Here is a 22,663-nt window from a genome sequence, read left to right as displayed (position 1 = left end):
TTTGCAACTTCCACAAGCAGTTGCACAACATTCTGAGAGGGAAATGCTCCTCTTTGCTCCTGCAGGTTTGATTGACAGCAACCCCTGCACAATATGTGTGTGTGTGTGTGTGTGTGTGTGTGTGTGTGTGTGTGTGTGTGTGTTTTTGTGTGTGCCTTGGCATCAACCGGTAGTTTTATGTTGTTTAATTGCAGAATTTGTTCTTTCTGTTCTGAGCTGTAAGAATGTAAGTGTGGGTTATGTTTTTTATGTATGACTCCTGCTTCGGGGAAACAAGGCAACAAACCAGTCTAAAGGTTGCGAAAGAACTCGCACTGATTCATCTGAGGAGTGGAGGCACACACACACATACACATACACACACACACACATATCCACACACAGGGTTAGTGTGTTGACTTAAGAGTTAATGAATGGGTGATTGAGGGCTTCAGGGTTTGGGGAGAGTAGTGCCGTGGAAACAACCCTCTTTCCCAGGAAGGGAGTATGGAACAAGAGCCACCCACACACACATACACACACACACACACACAAAGACAGAACGCATATAGAATGAGTGTCTCAGAGACGGAGTGAAATTGTGTGTGCAAAGAGCCGAGGAGGTTGGGGGGCAAACTACTTGAAGCAGATGTATTCTAAGTGCCAATAAAGCAACTAGCATGTAGTTGACAAGGACCCAAAGGGAAAGAGGGAGAGAGAGAGAGAGAGAGAGAGAGAGAGAGAGAGAGAGGGAGGGGGGGGCAGCTGTTGGAGGAGGAGGAGAACAGACAAAGAAGGAGTGGGGGGCTGTCCTTACTTGCTCCTCAGTGTGAGGACTGTATGTGGGAGGAGGCAGAGGGAGAGAGACAAGAGGAGTGAATAAGAGAAGAAAAGAGCAAGCAGAGGGTGAGTACTGTGTTTGGTGTGTAAAGAGATATGTGTACCCACCGGGATAGGGACTGAGAATTAAAAAAGTGTGTGTGCATGTGTGTGTGTGTGTGAACTCCGGACGAGTGTGAAACACCTCAGTTCACTTCTCCTCTCCAGCCTCCTCTTCCTCTCTCTCTCTCTGCAGAGCTCCAGCCTAGGCACCATGCAGCGGCTCGGCGCTCTCCTGCTGGGGCTGATGGGGCTTCTGGTGTCGGCCTCGGACTTCCAGCACCACCGCTACGAGGAGCTGATGCGAGCCCTGTACGCCGTGCAGAGCGAGTGCCCGTACATCACGCGCATCTACAGCATCGGGCGCAGCGTGGAGGGAAGACACCTCTACGTGCTGGAGTTCAGTGACAACCCGGGAATCCACGAGGCATGTGAGTAACGCCGGGGTGGATTTAAGTGATTTCTAACTCTCTCTGTTATCAGAAATGTGCTTGATTAGACTTGGATTTTGGGGAATATGAAGTCCTGCCTTGATGAAGTACCATAAATAGTCATCATACAACATTCAGCACATTCTGGATGTTCATTTGTGTTGCACTTCTTGCTGTAGCTGAGTGAGAGCGTAGCTGGCAGGAGAGCTGCAGTCTGTCTGTGGGGGCTGTGGCTTTTTCCCGGGGACATGAAACGCAAGCTCTCCATTTGGCTCTGCAAAAGCTTTTTAAAGTTTCTTGTGTCATATATCATTTCGTAGCCTAATAGTAAAGGGAGTTTGAGGTGTGACAAGAAACACACAGGCGGTGATGGAAAGCTGTGTGTGGAAACATCAAGCCCAAATACTTTCAGATTGTTTACAAGCGGAGGCAGAAAGGGAAAGGACGGAAAGGACAGCTGTGATCCGTTTCACGTTTTGCCGCCCAGTAATGTGGAGTTATTGTGAAACTAAGCCGACAGCACAGAAGTTCACTTTCAGTACACAAGATCCAATCTATGAACTTGGCCTGGGTTTGGGATCAATCACAGAATCAGCAGTGTGGAAATGCAAAACCATTGTGTGTGTGTGTGTGTGTGTGTGTGTGTGTGTGTGTGTGTGTGTGTGTGTGTGTGTGTGTGTGTGTGTGTGTGTGTGTGTGTGTGTGTGTGTGTGTGTGTGTGTGTGTGTGTGTGTGTGTGTGTGTGTGTGTGTGTGTGTGTGTGTGTGTGTGTGTGTGTGCGCAGCAGCAGCAGCAGGGGGGGGAGGGGGGTGGTGGATGCTATTTTGGCCAGCGCTGAGCTTGCATTTTTTTGCCCCCGTCCGCACATGTAGAAGCTTCCTTCAGGAGAATAGAAGGATGTGCGCCTGTTTCTGCTGCAAGGTGACCCAGGGTGAAAAACAGGAACCGTGCACTTCACAGAGGGGAGTGACCCGGGGTCTCGTCTGGGCCGACCCTCCTGTACCCTTTAGGAAGTTCAAGTCTCTCACGTGCCGCAGAGTGTGCTCACATTTACACACACACACACGTAGACAAGGCACTTTTTTTCCCCGTGTTTAGCACCGGCTCAGTCTATCTGCAGGTCTTCGGGTGCTGGGTTCCCTCTCTGTGCTGCAGAAGTGATTAATGCATCGACCCCTGGGAGACGGGAACCCTTTTAAACAGACAGACAGAGAGAGAGAGAGACTGTTTGGATAGGTGGCTCGCCCAATCAGTGACAGATACCCACAGGAATGCCAGAAGACCTTATCCAAATAATTCAATCAGTTGTAATCAGGCATCAGAGCGACACCTTCGTCAGCGGAACCACGCAGAGAATAACTTAAAGTCTGAAGATTTCTCCGTTTATCTACAATAACGCAAAAAAAGGGTTTGCTACCTCTAATTTGTCAACGTCGGCACTCAGAAGTTTTTGACCTTGTCCCCCCCCCCCCCCACACACACACACACACGCACACACACACACACACACACCTCCACATTTCCTTTCCAGTGGAACCCGAGTTCAAGTACGTGGGCAACATGCACGGAAACGAAGTGCTGGGCCGCGAGCTGCTCATCAAGTTCGCCCAGTTCCTGTGCGAGGAGTACCGGGCGGGAAACCAGCGGATCACCAGGCTCATCCACGACACGCGCATCCACATCCTGCCCTCCATGAACCCCGACGGCTACGAGGTGGCGGCCAAACAGGTAATGGACAACCCCGACACACACACACACACACGATGCCTTCAAGCTTTCACGCAAATGGAAAAACTCAAGAATAATCTCCTCCAAATCGCCGGAACATTCTTTCCAATCGTTTTTCCGCCAGTAAAAAAAAAACATTTCCTTAGTTTCCTTGGCAGTGGCTTGTTGTTGTTTATGATTCTCCGTACTCAGGTGAATCTTTCTAGCCATCAGTCTCTCTAACCCTAACCCTAACTGGAGCTAATTATGAAACGACAACACACACATGCTGGCGTACATCTCTCTGAGACTAATTACACGTCAGAGGCCGGTTGCAAAGGGCCGTCGCGCCCCAGATGACGATCACTCGCGGACGCCACACTGTCATTTGTTGCATTCACAGATGTTTGGGTGTAGCAGCATCTGCACAAACATCAGAGAGCTCATTTATGTCTCACTGGCCCAGATGATACAGTGTTGCTAGGCTTGCCTGTGAGCAAAACAACTTCCTAGGAAATACTCTGCTCTGTGGAGACCTGAACATCCCTTAAAGTCATTAGAGGAAGTCCGGAATACCAGTTGGAAGAGTTGGAAAATGATTCAGCCGCTCACAGGATTTGAGATCTTTGTGTAATATTCAATACCAGCTTTATAAATCTAAACCTGTATGTAAGACTGATAGCAGAGGTCAACAGATCGGGTAGCGGCGGCCCCAGCAGGGAGGTCAAATAACGTGATGTGGGTCCACAGGGTCCAGAGTTCAACGGCTACCTGGTGGGCCGAGGGAACGCCAGAGAGATCGATCTGAACCGCAACTTCCCAGACCTGAACGCTCTCATGTACTACTACGAGAAGACCAATGGACGGAACCACCACCTGCCGCTGCCCGACAACTGGGAACACCAGGTCAGTGCGTATGTGTGTGTGTGTGTGTGTGGTTGGGGGTTTGTGTATGTGTGTGTAAGACAGAATGAGGGGCCGGGTGTTTGTGTATGAACGCAGACTTTTGTTGGCTTTGGACTGTTGACCTAATCTAATTCCCAAAAAATAGTTCTGGCTCATATTCCACAGCTACTGGAGCTCTGGAGACATGAATACACACTCTATGAACTTAAACAGAGATCCTGGTTGTGTATATTTCCTTATTAGTGTGCGTGTTTGTTGTAGGTGTTGGTGAGCCTGCTGTGTGTTCAGGGTCACACAGCCTGAGCCGGGGGGATTTGCTGCTGTGCGGGTCTGTTTGCTTACCTTGCGGGTGAACCTTTACCTTCGCAGGGCAGGATTGCTTTTCTTGATGCGGGTCAGAGAGGGGTCACGCTGCTCTGTCTCTGCAGGACGGGAGGGGGACGTCGCTCTGTCCAAGTTAAGCCACAGAGCAGAACAGAAGCAGAGCTTAAACCCCTGCAGGAGTGTAGAAGAACACAGGGAGGAGTGAGGGAGTGAGGCGCGGAACAGTTGTGTTTGTGTGTGTGTGGTGACCTCTGGTTGACCTCTGGCACTGTGTCTGTGGTATATCAGTCAGCTGAGTGACCTTTGGTGACCCTTGGAGGGAGGATGTAAATACAATCCTACATGAATGATTACTTAGAGGGGAGATTGTGTCTAGACGTGTTTCCTCTCTGATGGAGGGACACACAGGTGTGTATGGTTTCGGGCTGTGTAGTTATAAATGTAAAGAACTATTAGTTGGATACACTCTGACCACAGATCAAGGTGGAGGGGGGGGGCACCTCTGTCTTTAACGGTGTGTGTTCTATTAACCTGCTACCTTCAGACTCTCAAACTGAAGGTTTCTACCCAAATTGCTCACTGGTTGCCAGATCTGTGTATTTAAAGGAGACCTGGGATTCTTGGGGGAATCGCATCCCAACATGAGGCGACTGGAAACCAAATGTTTGAGCGCTCGGCTCTGAAATATTCTAGCTTGGCACAAACACTGTAACATCCCGGCACAGTGGAGCGTCGTACGTGCAACAGCATGTCTGACCCAGAGAGAGTGAAGGGAGACAGGCTGCCAACAACACCTGGTGCAAGAAACCTCAACTTTGATCCAGAAGGTTCAGGGCCGCTCAACAGTTTGGGTTCAGTTTGCTGCTTGGATGAGGGTCACATCCTCGTGGTCCAAGTTTTCAGCCTTGCATCCTTCCTGCTGATAGTTGGAGGAACAAACAGGACGTTTATAATGTTTACAACATTAGCAGGTATCATGTTAACTCATTTTGAACTGCGAGTCCCGATTTGTTTTCCACGTTACTGCAAATGCAACCTCCTCTATTGTCACGATTGTGGCTTCTTTCTTTTTAACATCGCCTGCTTCGCCTCCTCCCCTGCTCCTCTCTCCTGTTGGAGGAGAGGGGCCCTTGAGGTTTTCTCCCATCTTTGTTTGCTTTCCCGTCTTTCCACGGGGGAGCGTGGGCCCAGACGGGAAGTATAAAGCCCTGGGAGGCGTCGTACGCGATGTTGGACTGTGGAAATAAACCCGACTCGGCTTTGAGCAAACTAGACCCGGGCTCCTCCGGGGTCACGGCTCGGCCTGGCGAGGAAGGCTAACACAAAAGAGTAACTGTGCCACTGTTACAGACACCTCAGTGGAGCAGATCGTAGGGATTACAATCCGTCTGACTCGGTTCCTCTCAGGCGCTCGGCAGCATGTTCAGCCACGCTACATTAACGCCGTCGCTATTAGCCAACGGATGATGTTTCACCCTACAGGAGAGGGATTGGAGCTCGGAACGGCCAAGGTGGGGGAAAAAAAAAAACACATTTCCGGCTCGACATTCCTCAGTCAGCTGCATTATCTGACAAGTGCAACTCGTGACCTACCAGATGTTTTCCGCGTCAACGGAAATATTTAGTTTGTTGTATGGAAGTCCAACCTTTTCTTCTCTTATTTAGGTACAGAATTCCAGTCGGTAGCCGTGTTCGCTCCGGCCTTGAGTCTCCTAACCCAGTCATATGTTTTTACGGTTTATTCCACTTCCAGAAACGCTTCCACCCCCTGCCGACTTGCCAGCAGGCGCAGTTCTTAGAAATAGCCGTTCCTTATTTACACAGCCTCTGGAAAAAAGTGCATTCCCTCCCCGCCGCACCGTGAATCCCGGGCCGTGCTCGAGCGAGAACGTCGGCTTGACAATTGATTGATGTGCAGGAGTTCGGTCCTTACAGCGTAAACAGCCTTCCTGTGACCTGTCTTACAGTGCCGTGTCTGTCAGCGAACCACAGAATGATCCAGAACGTGTGTAACTTGGAGCAGCTGGATTGATTTGTTTGTATTTGAGCTGGCATGGCCTTCACATTGTGCTCAAGGGTTTGGGTTTTCTAATGATGAGGTATGAGTGTGTCTGTGTGTGTGTGCATCCCTCATCTGTAACCCGACGCTGTGATGACAGCTTGAGGCGCAGAAGAAGTACGAGTGTGTATAAAAATCCACAGATAATAAATCTCAGTCGGTGCCCCCAAAACAGAATTCCTAGGTTGGCATTCCAGCTGCTGTGTCCAAGGCCAACAGGCTCCGATCGGCCCGCATGATTCATGAATGACTTAAGGAGTGTGTGTGTGTGTTTTAATTCCCTCCATACCTCACTCAGGCAGATGTATCACTCCTCGTCTCCCTGGTGTATACGGTTTGGAGTGTGTAAATATAGTCGGGCGTGACACAGCCTGACCTGGATTTCAAAGGTTTTTGATGTCTGCGAGGCGTTAGTTAGGGAGATACCATCTGTTTACGTTGTGTGCAAAGGCTAATCCATGTCATGCGTGTTCAGCTCTGCTTGATATGTAGTTGCAGTCAGGGTATGCGACCTTATGTAACATTTAAAATAGCTCAGTGTGTTGCTGCGGTTCACTTTAATGACGCTTAGAGTCTAATCGCAATAGGATTTTAATCGATTTGTCATTCAATCCCCTCCTCAGGTTGAGCCGGAGACCTTGGCCGTCATAAAATGGATGCAGAACTACAACTTCATTCTGTCGGCCAACCTCCACGGCGGCGCTGTGGTGGCCAACTACCCCTTCGACCGCTCAAGAGACCCCCGCATCCGAGGCAGGACCACCTATGCTGCCACTGCCGATGACAAGATATTTAAGAAGGTACGGGACCGCTACTGAAAAAACATTCTCTCCCTGAACTGAACCCACGTCTGACCTGGAGGCGTGTGTCGTTTGTGTGTGCGACCGCATGTTGTGCCGACAGTTGGCGAGGACCTACTCTTACGCGCACAGCTGGATGCACCAGGGGTGGAACTGTGGAGACTTCTTTGACGAGGGGATCACCAACGGGGCCAGCTGGTACTCTCTGTCTAAAGGTGAGGCAGCGACCAATCACACACAGGCACATCCAGTATGAAGGGGATTGATGTCGGGTTGATACAGGCGCAGTATTAGATGATGGGGCCCCACAGCACAGGTACACACACACAAAGCTTACGTCTCCACGGTTACTCCACGGTGGCCTCAGGTTAACTTAACAAGTGCCATGGTGGTACTTTCAAAGTAAATGTTTAGATGTTAACAGAGGAAACAATCCCAGAATGACTGAAGTTCTTGAACTGAGGAGCCGCAAATGTAAAGTTAGAGTGTCCTCACGCCAACATCAGGCTCGGACCCGGGCCTCTTTGAGTGCTGATGATGATGAAGAGTATTTCCAGTCCATAAAACACCCCGACTTCATGAAAACCTGCCTTTCCCTTTTGTTGGTAAATGATTTCTCCTTGCTGCCTAACCCGTTATTCTAACCAGCCAGCGTTTCCCCAAAACCACAGTGATTGTTCCCATGTGCTGCACAGTTTCCATCAGGGTTCCCATGCCAGAGAAGAGACGAGGTTACCGAGCTCAATAACACCAACGTGCTCGCATTTATGAAATACCTGGAGTGGCTTTCAAGGCTTTCCCAGTTCAGCTAGATCCATCTTATCTGTCAGTTTCTCATGGACGTTTCTCTGGAGACGGAGGGATCAGCAGCCGTCTTCTGTCCGCTTCAGCTGTCTGCTCCAATCCCAAACCTCTGTTGCCTTCGTCCAGGTCAACCGGAGGCTTTAGAGACGTGCAGATTAGATGGGGTTGAGTTTGGTAAGGTGGAGGTTAACTTCAGGCTAAGACTCAGCAGGAGACTCCTCCCCTTTCTGGAATCCACAATAATGCAGAAAATTGTTCTGGTAAATTTTGCGCAACATCCCCATGAGGACAGCAGAAAAGAATGGCCGTCTTCTGTTATTCCACCTCAGCTGTGCAAGAAGCTAGTGGACCCTCACCTATTGTGTTATTTACTGGACCAGTTCAACCAGAGGCTGTTAGGCATTACAAGAGTTTAGGCATTGGCAGGCACGTCTCAGGCCTCCAGCTCCTTTGTTTGGTTTATGGGTTAGGAAACTTGTGCCCTGTTTTAAATAGTTATTAAATCTCTCAGAGTGAGTTCACCCGTCTAATTTACCCGGCCTGGATTCAATTTGATCTCGGTTATTTTTGAACACAACAATGCCCAGTTTTTTTTTTTAATCTGAAACCCGGCTGTGGATTCTGCCTCGGAGTTTGAATCTGTGAAGTTATTTGGTTTGAGTCGTGCCAGCTTTTTGAATTGGGGAGGGGGGGGAAACTAAACCCAGCACGCGATCCCCTTTAGTGGCAGCACGTTGTGTTTATTTTCACAACTTGACTCGGTCCAAGGGTTATGTCACGGTCTGTGTGGTCACATTTAAACATCTCGCTCGTGGGCTCGTAGGAATCCGCGGTGCCGAGTGATCGAGCTTTGCCAAGTTTAGAGCTAATATAAAGACTTAGGAACTGTAGCTTTTGGTGGTAATGGTAAATATTATCACTGAGGTTTGAAACATATCTGTACTGCAAATAAAAAGAAATACCACTGCCATTCAGGTGGCTGAGTTACCTGTGTGTAGTGAATTGTGTGCTTATATCTGCTTATAGCCTCACCTGGTGGTCACCGGGCCCTTCGGCAGCTCTTTATGGCTTTGTGTCTCTCTTCTTCTGTCTGTTTCAGGAATGCAGGACTTCAACTATCTGTACACCAACTGCTTTGAGATCACTCTAGAGCTGAGCTGCGATAAGTTCCCCTCGGCGGCCGCGCTCCCCAGAGAATGGCTGGGCAACCGAGAGGCGCTGGTTTCATACCTCGAACAGGTCGGGTGTCTCTCACACTCTCCTCCTCCTCAATGCCCAAATCCACTGCCAAGAGCAAACAGGTCTCTCGTAAACACTGGCTTGAGTTGTGTTGTTCCTTTTGCAGGTGCACCATGGGCTCAAAGGCATGGTGTATGACGAGAACAACAACCCCATTGGCAACGCTGACGTCTCAGTGGCTGGCGTCAACCACGATGTGACCAGTGGTGAGGAGGGGATGAGGCTGTTGATTCACTTTTCTATATATCTAAATTTGTTTTTGATACAATTTTGTAGTAGTTGTATAGTATATCAAATGTTAAAGGTGTGTTTGACTTGGGTTGTGTGGGATCTTCTAATATCTCCTTTACATAAAAGATTGAGATTCTAGATCGCGAAATGAAGCAAAGTGCAGCAAAGTGTAGCAAAGTCGCCCCCTAGCGGTCAGTGGTGAAAATGCATTGTTCTAATCTGACAATGTAAAGTGTGTGCAAATTGATTTACTGACCCTGTTTTGATCATGTGATGGCTCCTCCAGGTGTGGATGGTGATTATTTCAGACTCCTGTTACCGGGCACATACACTGTGACAGCTTCTGCTCCGGGTTACCTTCCCTCCACCAGCACCGTGACCGTGGGAGCAGCCGAGGCCACGCAGGTGGGTGTGGGTGTGGGTGTGTGTGCCTAATATGTAATCCTAGAAATGTGAAGACTTTAACTCTTAATTCTCTCCATCTCTTCCCTCGCAGCTTAATCTTTACTTGAAAACGGCACCAAAACAGAACCTGAAAGGGAAACCTCACCACGGCAAGAAGCACCCCTCGTCTGCCAAGGTCCCTCTAAAGCTCGGCCCCAGATGAGACGTGAACGAGGATCCAGAACAAATGCACACGCTCACAACTCCACACACACACCGATACACATGATGCAAATTATGGAAGTGAGAATTGACCGTGATGTGTGTAATTTTACCTTCGTAGTCCTATGATTGTGTATTTCAAACCTCTGTGGTTTTTGTTGCAAACCTGATGTATTTATGTAATAGCGTTGATCTGTATGAGCACAGCTGTCCTGTATTTGTAAAGGACATTTTTAAGTTTGATTATTGAAAATAAAAGGAAAGGATTTTCTGTCTTAAGGACTTGTATCATCTATCTTCTTTGTAAGTAAATAAACAGAATGAAGACGTCAATACAACAATAGACTTTAAACCAAATTAACATACAAAAATAAAGCAAAACAGGGTGTTGCTGAAGATAAAATCATCAAATATAACTACAATACATAAACTTCAACACTTGTACGGGATTCAGCTTCAAAGATTTTTGCTTTGATTAATTATTTTATTGGTCTTGGAGGCCATAATGGGATTCACACATTAGCATCCCACTTCATCTATAATTGAAACCAGTTTTGATGTTTTTGATGAAACTTTGCAGCATTTATTGGCTTTAAAAACATGAAAGCATGTGGGTTTTATGAGCCTGTTTGTCTGCTCTCAGGGCCATTTCAGCACGGCCCTCTGCATGCTTTGAGTCTGAGTTATTACAAAACACACGTAAGGTTGTCTGCTGATTTGTGTGTGAAGCAGAAATATGCCAGCTAAATTTTCAGCTGACATGTCTGCTGCGTATCTGCTTTTGAAATCAGTTCAACAAACGGTCAATAGATGTCACTGTTGTACAAGGGAGAACATTTGACTTGTCTGTCTCCCTTTTTAAGCGATATGAGTTATTAGATTTGTATTTAAAGGTTCAATTCTGGCCTGTGTACTCTAGACACTGTACATCTGATATAAAGTATTTCATGTAACTCGCTCTATCATCGATCCCGGAGCACTAATCTGTAATTACGGTGGGCAGGAGTGTTTACAAAAGTGGGCAGGGGGTCTTTAGTGGCCTGTTATGCCTCAAAATGTCTTAATAGATGTTTTGTAATGTTTAAGAAATTTTGATTGGCTGCAATTATAACAGGAAGCAAAAAAAAAAGAGTGTCATGTCAATTTTCAGGTTTGTAAAGTTATGTTTTGCTGTTATATGTGTCCCTGTAATCCCACACATCCGTAAACAGGGCACCCTCACAGGATACCGGCTCTGTGGAGATCTTTCCACTTGGTCTTTGCCAGCGTTCTCACAAGAATCCAACAATAGCCGGCCTCTGACCGACAGGAAAGAGGAAAAGCGCACTTCAGCCGGCACTTGGTGGATTTGTGACATTGACACAGAGGAATCCTGGGGAACAAACATGGAGCCACACAAGTTACACAAATATGTCTCTCTTTACAATAACAATATGTGATTGATCAGTGACATTAAGGGGAATTATTGATGTTTGCAATGGTGTTCAAGGATATGAAACTGCTTTGATATCTGAGTCTAGAGCCAAGTGTTGATCCCCTTTCCCACTGCCAGTAAGAGGCAGTAAGGTCACTGTTATGTTCCGTCATTTACATCGCATCATCAAATATGCAAATGTAGCAAATTGACAGTGCTGATGTATTATGCATGAACTACGAACAATCACAAGATGCCAGTTCCCCGCAAGGACAAACGGCATCCCAGCACCGATCGAATCTGATCTATGAGAAATTTCACATTATTGGCGCAACCTCAAACCCACTAAAGGGTTCAGTAATGACCACAGCATCATAATAGTCCAGTAAATGACCTCAGCCTGCAGTAATATTCACTTTCTGCCTACTCAAACACTGTGTCACAGCTGATGTTTCTCAGTGAAGAAACAATGGAGTGCCTGCAAGACAAGCAATGTATTCTCTGCGAACAGAGCTTACAGTGACGGCCAACTGGCAGAAAATAGTGAATAACAACAATAGGCTTTAGAGCTTCTCTTTGAATGAAAGTAGCCAGTGTGAGAGGAGACAAAGCCTGCGTTTCATACAGAGTCACTGATCTGGAGCCTTCTCAGCCGCAGTACAGTCCTCTGTGTGTGTGTGTGTGTGTGTGTGTGTGTGTGTGTGTGTGTGTGTGTGTGTACACTTAGCTGGCCAAATGTGGCGTCAATGAAGCCCACCAGCGCTCTTGACCTCTCCTACACTGCCTTACCCACACTCCTCCACTCATTCATTGAGATTTTACAGTAAAATTTCCACGATGCTGCTGGAAATGTCAAGATGAGTGATGGTTGTAAAGGGGTAGTAGGTGTGGATGAGTCAAACACATGTGGCATATACTGAAACATCTATGATCCAATCTGTTATAACGTTTTCCAAGAATAATATTACTAATATCTTCCACAAACACGTGGTATCAAATACGTATTAATGTCTTTTTCAATAGAAATTTGTTTTGAGTTTTGTTTTACCCCATTGAGTAGCTGATTCCATATTTATATTTGATCTTGGATGGATTTGTTTACTTTCTATCAACAGATTCAACAACCACACACACGTGATTTCTGTGAATTAACCACAAAACTAAGAATTTGGGAACAATCTATCCATTGAACAAGTATGTAGATTAAGGTCATTGTAACTGACTTCAACCAAGAACTTCAGCAAATGTAAGAAGACTGTTGGCGTTGTTTTACTGTTATATAATGACACCAGTACAAAGTTGGGATCAGCTTAAATGGATGTCTCCTCTATCTTCTCTTCCTGTCAACACTTGAGTTCTTGCGTGTCCACTTGGCTCCGTTTCCTGCAATTGTTGCAGCAGACGAGAGCACATATGAGGAAGCTGCCATTACTGCAGACACAGCAGAACAGGCCACATGCAGGGCTCACACTGTAGATTCACACGTCCACGAGCCAACACAAAGAAATAAACTACATGTACAATCACTGTGATTTTGCCTGTCAGGATAGCTGTTATTTTCTTAATGATCCCTCGGGGTAAAGGACAGGGAATCTTCATCTTTTCTTCACTCTATATTATCTTAATTATACATAAACCCCAGTTATGTTAAGAGCTATAACTACAAACATAATTTAGACCTAAACCACAAAATATACACCTTCCAGTTTATTTTCAACTAGTTTGTGTAGTGCATGTGTGTGTGTGTGTGTGTGATTTGGTCTAGGTGGAGTGGACAACCCAGCGTGTCCTGGCCTGCACAGGAATGATGGAATGAATTGCGGAAATGTTTCTTGGATGTGTGTGCATCCCCTGCCACAGAGTTAGTTTCCCTGCGTGCAAAGACAGATAATGGCACGTTTCCATGACATTTTACCTTTCTTAGACTAGAAAAGAGTCTGTTCCCAAATTGCTCCATAGCAACTGTATTGTTTTTGCACTGATTGACTTTGGGTGGTCTAAATATACAGTATAGCTCCCAGTTATCACCACTGCATCACTTAACCCCACTGGTTTCACTCCAATCCCAGAAATTATGGAGCCGGACAAGACTGGAATTTTTTTAGGATGCTCTGTGGAAATCTTTCTCCAAAGATTCTTCCTCGGTTTTTCTCATATGCTCTATTACAGACCAAAACAGTGAAAAAATGCGTGATTATTGGACATAAATGCATGGATTCAACAGAGTAAACAACTCAAAGTGGGTTGTGCGTGTTGCTCCATGTCTGCTGAATGTGTGGGTGGAAAGTTGATTTTGTGTGACTATTTTGAATTATTCTTCAAAATCTTTTCATTCATTCATATAATTTTTATACGCTTAAAATTAAGACTTAAGATTCATCTGTGATTGAAGTCAACATGATCTGCGGTCTGAGTGAGGACCTGCAACCTGAGAGGGTTTTGGCACAACTGAACTTTTGATGAGAAAAATATGCCTCTGTGCCATGATAATTATAATTGTTTTTAATTATATTAAAACTGTTTAGATTTCTTTCCTCGTTCGCTGTGGTAGCTTCTTCGTGTAAAACAGAGCGGCGAGCAAGAACAATCTTTGGAAACTTTTCTTTTTTTTTTTGATCAGGCATCTACCCAGGCAGCCCTGGTCTGTTTGGCAAAAAGTGGGTGGCGTTGCGTTTCGTAGGCATGGTGAGGGCACAGCAGCTCGGCCCGCTCCGCTCCGACCTGTGATGTGATGACAGCTGATCCCGCGGCTGATCCGGTCCTGCCAGCATGTTTCCCCCCCGACGAATGCACGCTTAAATCGGCCTTTTTCTCTCTCCACGCCGGGCGACGATGTTCCGCGTAGTCCCGGGGCGGTTCGGAAGCTCGTAGCTTGTTCGCTTCGGACTTTCTTCAAACTTCCACATCACCAAGCTGAAGGAGTTTGATATCTTGTATTACTGGATCCCAGTGGCGCCATCACACGCCGGTCCCCCCCTGAGACGTCCAACCGCTTTTACAGGTAAGATTCAACAGCAAATGTCGGAGAGACGTTGCACTCTTTGCGGTTGGCAGTGATGGAGGAAACGGGTAATCACATGATGAATGATGCGACTAGAGATGTTTACATTACGAGTGTGTAGCGACGCTGTGATCGGTGCTTTTTGACGTTATTTTGCAGCAGATCTGGCAACACAACTTGCAGTCAAATGTCTTTTATACAGTGCTGGCAGCTACTTTGTTGTGTTTGGGAGCCTGCAGCGAGATTTGTACGCACACAGGCACAGACAAGTGAAGGCAGACACAGTACTGAGTGTGTGAGAGTGTGTGAGAGAGAGTGTGTATGTGTGAGAGAGTGAGTGAACAACACACTGATGGCGTGATTTGAATGAGTGATGGCAGTGAACACAAGTGCTGCACACCAAATAGTCCCACTGCTGTCTGTCACCTGTGGCTGCTGCTGGCCTGTCAGTTCTCTCTCTCTCTCTCTCTCTCTCTCTCTCTCTCTCTCTCTCTCTCTCTCTCTCTCTCTCAGACACAGACCCTCTGAAGATCCCATTATGTCGTTTGTACTATATCTACCATTTTAAACTTTGACCTGGAAAAGGCTTTGGAAAAAGACAGTAGAGGGGAACTTTCAGGGGGAATCCAGGAGCAGAAGTGTGTTGGTTCTATTCTCATCTGACATGAATCTGTATGAAGTGTTTATGTTGTTTGGTAACACAGTTCACTTGGTTCCATATCTTAAAGAATCTGGATATGAGTGGTGTCCATGTTTGTTGCACGACAGCTCCACAGTCAGTAGAACAAAGTTGATCTGAGCTTCAATAGAGGTGTGTGTGTGTGTGTGTGTGTGTGCGTGTGTGCGTGTGTGTGTGCGTGTGTGCGTGTGTGCGTGCGTGCGTGCATGCGTGCGTGTGTGTGTCTCTTCCCTCACCCGTTGCTGTACTTAATGCCTCGTCAGGATTTTGGATGTAAACCTCATACTTTCTGAATTATTTAACACTTGTACACGTGTCTTATATCGGCGCTATGCAACAGATGTGAAACTCGATACGTTTGTGTCAGTTGCTTTGTGTTGCATGTAACAGAACAGACTGTAGTTCTCCTATTAAACCCTGATGGATTTGTGCTCTATTTGGTGATGGCGGTGATGATAACAACACGCATCAGCACACGTGTATGATGACATGATGTGATGAAGTGCAGCCAGCCATGTTGAAATGACATAAAGGTGTGTGGAGTCTACTTTTGATTTCTTACCCTGAGATGCACCGTCACTTTGTATTCAAGTCAGGTCTCAGGAAACAAATGGAAACATTCTTGGCATTCCTCTGCCAGCAGAGTCGTATTCGCTCGCTCGACTGAACAACTTCTGAGGAGAACTCATTTTAATTTATGGTGGAATGAGAACGATGTGTTTGAGATGTAAGATAAGGATGAACTTGAGGGTTGTCCTGACATGCAGTGCACATTGAATGTTACACACTATTGCTAATGTTCTTGTAATGGTCTTGTTAGTGATGTGACCCCCTAAAGATGGAACTCACCTCTTCATTTTAAGTATTATCTTATTAAGTTATTTATCACAAACTACCATCTGCCTAGTCTGATGTTTCCGTTTTGCTTCCTGAGCTGGTTCCTGCGAGTACATACCTTGGATTTGGAACTAAAAATGGTATTGTAACTATCTCTCTGGCACTGAAACGCATCCTGGCACGTCTTCCCAAGTTCCTGAAAAAGTTCCTGTCCCCTGAACTCATCACGGCAAACCTGAGCTTCATCCCTTCATTCCATTCTCTGTGATGGGATCATTTCTTTTGCAAGCGCACCATGATGTGAAAAGAGATGGCTTATGTAACGGCTCACATGCAAACTATTAGGCCTCAGCCATGGTGAAGGGTGCGGCACATCTTCGGGCACCTCTGGGGTCCTCACAGGGAAAACCCTCTGCCTTCCAAACACGTTGGCGTATCCTTGACAACGCATGTGTGAGCCCCCAGCTCGGACATCTGATCACTCCTTCCTCCTTTCTTACAAGTGTTTATGCTAAACAGCAGTGTGTGTGTGTGTGTGTGTGTGTGTGTGTGTGTGTGTGTGTGTGTGTGTGTGTGCGTGTGTGTGTGTGTGTGTGTGTGTGTGTGTGTGAGTGTGTGTGTGTGTGTGTGTGTGTGTGTGTGTGTGTGTGTGTGTGTGTGTGTCCCAATCTATTAATATTCAGCCTGTGCCCCTCTGCGCCCCTCAGAAAGGAACAGGGAGATAAATCTGTGTTTGTGAGGGATTTTATGGATAAATCCCAGTAAGTAGTTGTGTGCTCAGGAACATGGAGCAGAGGAATGTTACACGCCGGCCAAACTGCAACGACACCGGAGAGGAAACTGAGTGAAAATGGGAAACACGGAGGCCGATCCAGATGAGTCAAACTGCGTACGCCCAATACTTTCCAAGGCCCTGCCCAGGGTTTCCCCCCTAAAACGGCTTTAGTTTCTCTGCTGCTGCTGGAAAAATGAAAACAGATCACGAATAAGGAGGAATTAAAACGGTAGAAACGACATAACCCTCTGGGTGGAGGAGAGTTAAGCAAGAAGGGAGTGGCAGGAGGAAAGAGCGTGATGGAAGAAGTCGTATTGAGGCTTGTCCCGCCGTGACTCAGCCCAGAACCAAAGAGACAAGTGCTTTTTTAACAGGGCTGATAATGGAAATGGAAAGTTCTAGAATTTTGAAGTCTTCCATGGCATTTGAATAAGGATGTGGGCTTTTTTGCTTCCGCTGCAAGTTTGTTGTTTGGCTCATATTTGTTGTCCGTTGCCGGTGCTGGCCTGCGAGCGGGAGTCTGAGCAGCTGCAGGGCCAGATGTGTTCTCTTTCCGCAGTTTGTCTCATCTGCCTGAAATGAGTCACAAAGGCCAAACCGCTCTCTCTCTTCTCCTCTGCCTCTTTATTTACAGGCGTAACCGCGTTTGTTTCTTCCCTTTAACAGAAGGATAAACAGGTTGAAAGAGGGTAGAGGGTTGCTTAACGTGGGACAAACAGGGCCTAAATGCGTTTCAAGGGACAGAATTTCAGAATGAAACTCCAGAACATGCAGGATGTTGATGTAATATTGCTTCAAACTGCCAATATTATAGATACTGATGCCTTTTCTTCAATTTCTTTCCATTTTACAAATCATTTACGTCTGCGATCCTGCTACAGAGGCCCTCCGAGAAACGACCCTGACCCCTGATGGCTTTGACGACCATGTGCCGTTTGTTGACAAGTGTCAGCTGTCACAAAGCGGCAGATGTCCCCCTCCCCCTCCCTCTCCCCCCTTGGTTTTAATATCCAGAACCATCCACCGGCTGCACACCTGTTTTGGCTGCGAGCTGAATTTAGTTTTAGCGGACGCAGCATTCTGGGCCAGGACCGAGGGAAACAATCGGTATCACACAAGGCATCAGCTGCCACCCAGCTCACTCCAGAGGTTTCTACCAGTGTGTGTGCGCCCATGTGTGTGTATGTTTTGACATCCACGTGCCAGTCTGCCACTTCAGCCTGTGTAGAATAGGGTGAAAGGCATGTGTGCAGCTTCATTGTTGGCATGAGATGACCCTGTTTGTACCACGGCTTTGTTTCAAGAAGCTTCATGATTGTCGGCGTCCCCCGGATACAATGGCTTTGGATTTAATGCTTTTTGATGGCGTAGGCGCCTGAAATGAATACTAAAGCAGTTTGATTGAATTACATGGAAGTATGAGGGGTTATTGTTGCATTTGTGCTCTCTTGATGTTACGCCACTGTGCAGATGGAGTGAAAACAGAGCATTTAAGGTCTCTTGGAGTTTAAGGCTTAAACTACCACAGACTAAACTAAAGGCTGATGAGGGCTGCAGGTCAGACAGTTGGTGCTTTGTCCCGCTGTCAGCTGTGAAGTGTGTGTCTGTAGGCTTCTCTCTGTGTGTGTGTGTGTGTGTGTGTGTGTGTGTGTGTGTGTGTGTGTGTGTGTCAGCTGTCGGCTAGGCTGTCTGTCGTCATCCTGTTTCTTTCTCCAGGACAGTGCCAAGTGTCACACACAAGCCTCACTCACACACTCCTCATACTGTCATCAGTGCTGATCTAATGATGAGTTACTGCGGATGAAGTCATTGGAATTATAGATACAGGAAGTTTAAACGCTATACATACAGTAGATCTACATTCAGATGTGAGGACAGGAGGTCAACATTAAGCAGAATAATGTATAGATTATGACCAAAGATCAACTAGGCCACAGGATGGTACAGATTGATCTTATAAAGCTCATGGAACCCTTTCTGCTGTTGGCCCATGTTGTCCTCGTGTCCTTGAACAGAGTCCTAGTCTGCTTATCAGGACATCGTAAAATATAACAGAGAGAGTCACGCCTGTCTCTGTCTTGCGATGAAGAGCTTCCAGCGTGTGAAATGCACCTTGAACTTTTCCATGAAGCTTTTTCGGGGGAGGCGGCGAAAGCAGTTAACCCATTGCTGCCGAGAAGGATTCAATTTGGTTCAACATGCACTGAGGCTCAGTCCATAGGGGAGTCGGCTTGGGAAGCAGAGGGTTGCCGGTTCGAGTCCCCCATATGGACCAAGAAAGTTGACTGGGAGGTGGAGAGTTGCCAGTTTACCTCCGGGGCACTGCCGAGGTTCCCTTAAGTAAGGCACCAAACCCCACAACTGTTCCAAGTATCTTATCTTATCTCATCATGTCCACTTTCTATTATGATGCCTCCCATTCATGTATGACTGGTAAACACACACACACACACACACACCTCCAGATACGCCTGCTGCTCCTGACCTGATCCTGTTTTTCCTCTCATTTATTTCCCTCAAATCTAAACCAAAGTCTCCTCATGTGGATCTGTTGAGTCATGAACAGATGAGCCGCTCACACACTGAAACACTTTATAATTCACAAATCAAGTTCATCAAGAAAGAAATTGTTGAGTAAGATTTCTTTTGTTAAGTCATGTGTTAGGATTGTCGGCTTGGTGTTGAGTCACACTCCTTTCATGTGTCACTTCAGAATCACTTCCTAATCACTTTGGCTGTATTAAACTCATACACTCCTGATTGCGTGTCAGCACTCTTGATCACGCTGAGCAGAAACACGTGGACACGCTGCTGCTGCTACAGAATCAATCCGATGACTAAACACTTTGCCACGATTAGGACGTCAGTGTGACATCTGCCAGACAGTGTAAAGTCAGCGAGCTCAGTGGCCTCGGACGCTCTGACGGTGTCATAAATAACACGCCGAGGCTCGTCTGGCTGGACGCAGATCTGACGGGTCGGGGTGTGTGTGTGTGTGTGTGTGTGTGTGTGTGTGTGTGTATACAGGCAGGGACGGTGCTGCATGTAGACATTTGTAAATATTATAGCAACTATAAATAACTGATACCTTCACCAAGAAGACTGCAGCCCTCTAATGATGACAGTGATGATGATGATGATCAGTGGGAAGAAATAAGAATACTACAATACTGTTACCACTTCATTTTACTAAATAATGTAAATATGGGAATTGTAATATGAAATAATGTGTTGATGAATTTCCATCAATGAGCAGATAGATGGTTAAGAGTGTGATCATTATTCCTCGCCTACCTGGAGGACAAATATGGGCATGGACCGCTTCACTGTAAGAGATGGGAGTGATGAGTCATCGTCCCCAGTCGTCAGGTCAGGACTTGTTCCATCAGCGTTCTCCAGGCAGAAGTGCTTCATCATCTTTCAAGCAGAATAGATGAATAGTATTTGATGATGTACACACTGTTCCATTCTAAAGGGAGTGTTAAGGAGACATAAAGGGGACATTAAGGGTTTCTCTGTGGCTCCATCACTGTGCGGTGATGAGTTCACAAACCCCTACAGTGATCGGGAGCACCAAGCGCTTTTGTTCGGTGAAACTATACTTAACCTTCACTCAGGAAACACACACACACACTGCTCTCTCTCTTCTGTCTATGGTGGCTCGTCCCTGTCCCCTCTTCCCCCCCCCCCTCAGACATCCACATGGAGGATAACCCAAGCTTTCTCTCTGGGCCCAGGCTCCTGTTCCTCTCCTCCCCCCCTCCCTCCACACCAGCAGGGCCCAGAACAGAGGCCCCATTGACCGAGGCCAACCACGGCCCACTTCTCTCATTTCCCGTCCTTTTAAGAGAGTCCGTCCCCACCTGTGCTCAGTCTGTCCCCACATAATGAATGAGGAGAGCCGGGAAAAATCGACATAATGAGTTTTTGAGGGCGCGTGTTGTCGTATTACTCGCAAAATAACACGTTGCATGTCGTCTTATATGTTGTCAGTCATGATAGACGGGTCTTTATTGCGTTAAGACCTTGCGTGCCGGATTGAATATCATCTATTGTCCTGCTGGATTTCGTGGAATTGTAGCGGCGGACATCCCTCACCTTTTTGTTTCATCATGTGAAAGTGACGAAAGAAGAAAAGAGGAGCGTGAAGGAATGCCATTCAGCCCTCTTATGTACAGCTCTCTGTCTGGCTTCTCTCTTTGGTTTCTCACGCTCTCGCCTCCCCTCTCATTTGGTTTTTATTATTTAATGAAGTCCTGCTTTCCCTTTCACGCGTTCCGATTTGCATAAGGGAAGAAACACACACAAGTCTCTCTCGGGAAAGTTTCACCCTCGCAAAGGTTGAAGGCTTGCAATGGTCGTGTCCTCTGATGTGTGTGACTCACCTCGCCTCGCCTCACCTCACCTCTTCTTCCCCCTGGCAGGATATGAGTGATGGAGGCGGGCTCGGTGGTCCGCGCCGTGTTCGAGTTCCTCCCCAGCGTCTCCGAGGAGCTTCCCCTCTTCGCCGGCGATGTCATCGAGGTGCTTGGTGTCGTGGATGAGTTCTGGTTGCTGGGTAACAAAGATGGCGTCACAGGTAAGGTGTCAGTGGCGCATTTAAACCAGCGTGTGGTATCGGTTACTACAACTTAATGGAACAACTGACCAACCTCTGTCTGTCACATTTGCGCTGCAGTTTGTTCCATTTCTATCTCTACTATGTTACGCAACTTTGTCAAATTAGGATCAGGAAGCTTCTGAATGTCTGTGGAGGTAAATATTGGACTGAATTTCCGTGTGTGTGTGTCGGAGCTCACTAAGGTGTCGCGTTTCATTTGGAGTAACCGGAGAGTCCGACAGCGTTCCGCCTCTTGTCTTGTGTCTTCAGGTCAGTTTCCCAGCACCTTTGTGGAAGAGGTCACCATTCCCAGCACCAAGCCGGGAGACAAGCTTTACGTGTGCATCAACGATTTCACCTCAGCAGAACCCGGGGACCTGAACCTGAAGAGAGGTACGCACACACACACACACACACACACACACTTACACACTGATTATATTGTGACTCATATTTTACTTCACCATTTTGCTGAAATTGGAGACACGGCACATGTTTCCCTTCTTCCTCCCTTTTCATGCTCATGGTTTATTAGTGAACTCGATCAACACACACCAGCCCAGAGTGAGACTGGTCGGGATCTGTGATGTCACCATGATGTAATGTTTGGTAGCGGCTCCGGAGACTGACTCATGGGGGGATTTCTCGACATTGGGCGTTTATTTAAGGAGGTAGATTCCATCACAGGACCTGGAGAGCTTTCAGTCTAACGGTCACATCATAGGTTTGCATCTTATTTGGAGGGTAGTGTTGTGTTTGGATAATTATAAACTCTCTCTCAGGATTCATTTTTGATGTTAAACTAAAGAAATTCAATGTTACAGCAATTATTTACTGCAATTTGGCAACACGCAACATAAAAGGTGCTGTTCCAAATCCAGCCACTAGATGTCACCATCCAGAAGCTAAACTCGCATGAAAGCACTTGTTTCGTCTTCTTTCGTGATCCTTATTTTTTATTCATTAAAAAAACACAAATATACTAAAGTGATGTTTGCAGAGATCCACCAAACTGTATTTTTGTTTATTTTTTATTATTAGAAGTACCAGCAGCTGTGGTAGTCGTAGAAACATCAGTAGTGTTATTCTTGTACCAGAATAGGTTTTACTGAGTGTAAGCTTTTGTTTTTTTCTGATTATATCTCACTACAATTCAAGAATGTTTCCATCAAAAACATTTCAGGCTTTGTTCTGTCCCAGGTAACTCACATTTCCTGGTTTGTATCCTCCTCTTTCATCTGTGAGTTGACATGTTTATGTATGATTTTTCCATAAAGCCTTCTGGCTGTGCTCCAGTTTTGATCCCAGACACAATGGGAGGCGGAGCCGCAGCTCTTTGGAATGTGACCCCCGTGACTTTTTAGCTGACCAGTCAACATTCCTTTAATCTCC

General features: G+C 46.6%; 2 protein-coding genes across 3 annotated transcripts in view; both read left to right on the top strand.

Moving 5' to 3' along the window:
- Window positions 1–776: 776 nt before the first annotated feature.
- cpn1 (carboxypeptidase N, polypeptide 1) lies at window positions 777–10,244 on the top strand. Of its 2 annotated transcripts, none has more exons than XM_076151895.1 (10): window positions 777–885; window positions 1,055–1,289; window positions 2,821–3,017; window positions 3,747–3,902; window positions 6,909–7,085; window positions 7,189–7,300; window positions 8,989–9,128; window positions 9,235–9,334; window positions 9,646–9,764; window positions 9,856–10,244. In XM_076151895.1, the coding sequence occupies exons 2-10, from the start codon at window positions 1,073–1,075 to the stop codon at window positions 9,964–9,966; spliced, it is 1,329 nt and encodes a 442-aa protein (XP_076008010.1). In that variant the 5' UTR covers window positions 777–885; window positions 1,055–1,072; the 3' UTR covers window positions 9,967–10,244. The 2 variants fall into 2 exon arrangements, with proteins under 2 accessions (XP_076008010.1, XP_076008011.1); XM_076151896.1 differs by lacking the exon at window positions 777–885 and adding an exon at window positions 935–953.
- Window positions 10,245–14,064: 3,820 nt separating this feature from the next.
- The window catches only part of dnmbp (dynamin binding protein), a 29,581-nt gene continuing 20,982 nt past the window's right edge, over window positions 14,065–22,663 (top strand). The window contains exons 1-3 of the mRNA XM_076151873.1: window positions 14,065–14,380; window positions 21,096–21,250; window positions 21,542–21,664. Of these exons, the coding sequence (XP_076007988.1) occupies window positions 21,106–21,250; window positions 21,542–21,664 (268 nt within the window). The 5' untranslated portion in view covers window positions 14,065–14,380; window positions 21,096–21,105. The remainder of the gene's footprint in view (window positions 14,381–21,095; window positions 21,251–21,541; window positions 21,665–22,663) is intronic.

Source organism: Genypterus blacodes, unplaced genomic scaffold (genome assembly GCF_046128005.1).
Source record: "Genypterus blacodes isolate CSIRO-AG114 ecotype Tasmania unplaced genomic scaffold, CSIRO-AGI_Gbla_v1 ptg000055l_1, whole genome shotgun sequence".
In the NCBI taxonomy this organism is placed as follows: Eukaryota; Metazoa; Chordata; class Actinopteri; order Ophidiiformes; family Ophidiidae; genus Genypterus; species Genypterus blacodes.
This window is presented reverse-complemented; position numbering and strand designations above follow the sequence as displayed.

Excerpts from the sequence above, each read along its gene's own strand:
- cpn1 (XM_076151895.1), top strand. The coding sequence starts at position 1,073 with ATGCAGCGGCTCGGCGCTCTCCTGCTGGGGCTGATGGGGCTTCTGGTG. Across the intron at positions 1,290-2,820 it reads CCCGGGAATCCACGAGGCAT|TGGAACCCGAGTTCAAGTAC; the intron begins GTGAGTAACGCC and ends TTTCCTTTCCAG. Across the intron at positions 9,765-9,855 it reads GAGCAGCCGAGGCCACGCAG|CTTAATCTTTACTTGAAAAC; the intron begins GTGGGTGTGGGT and ends CTTCCCTCGCAG.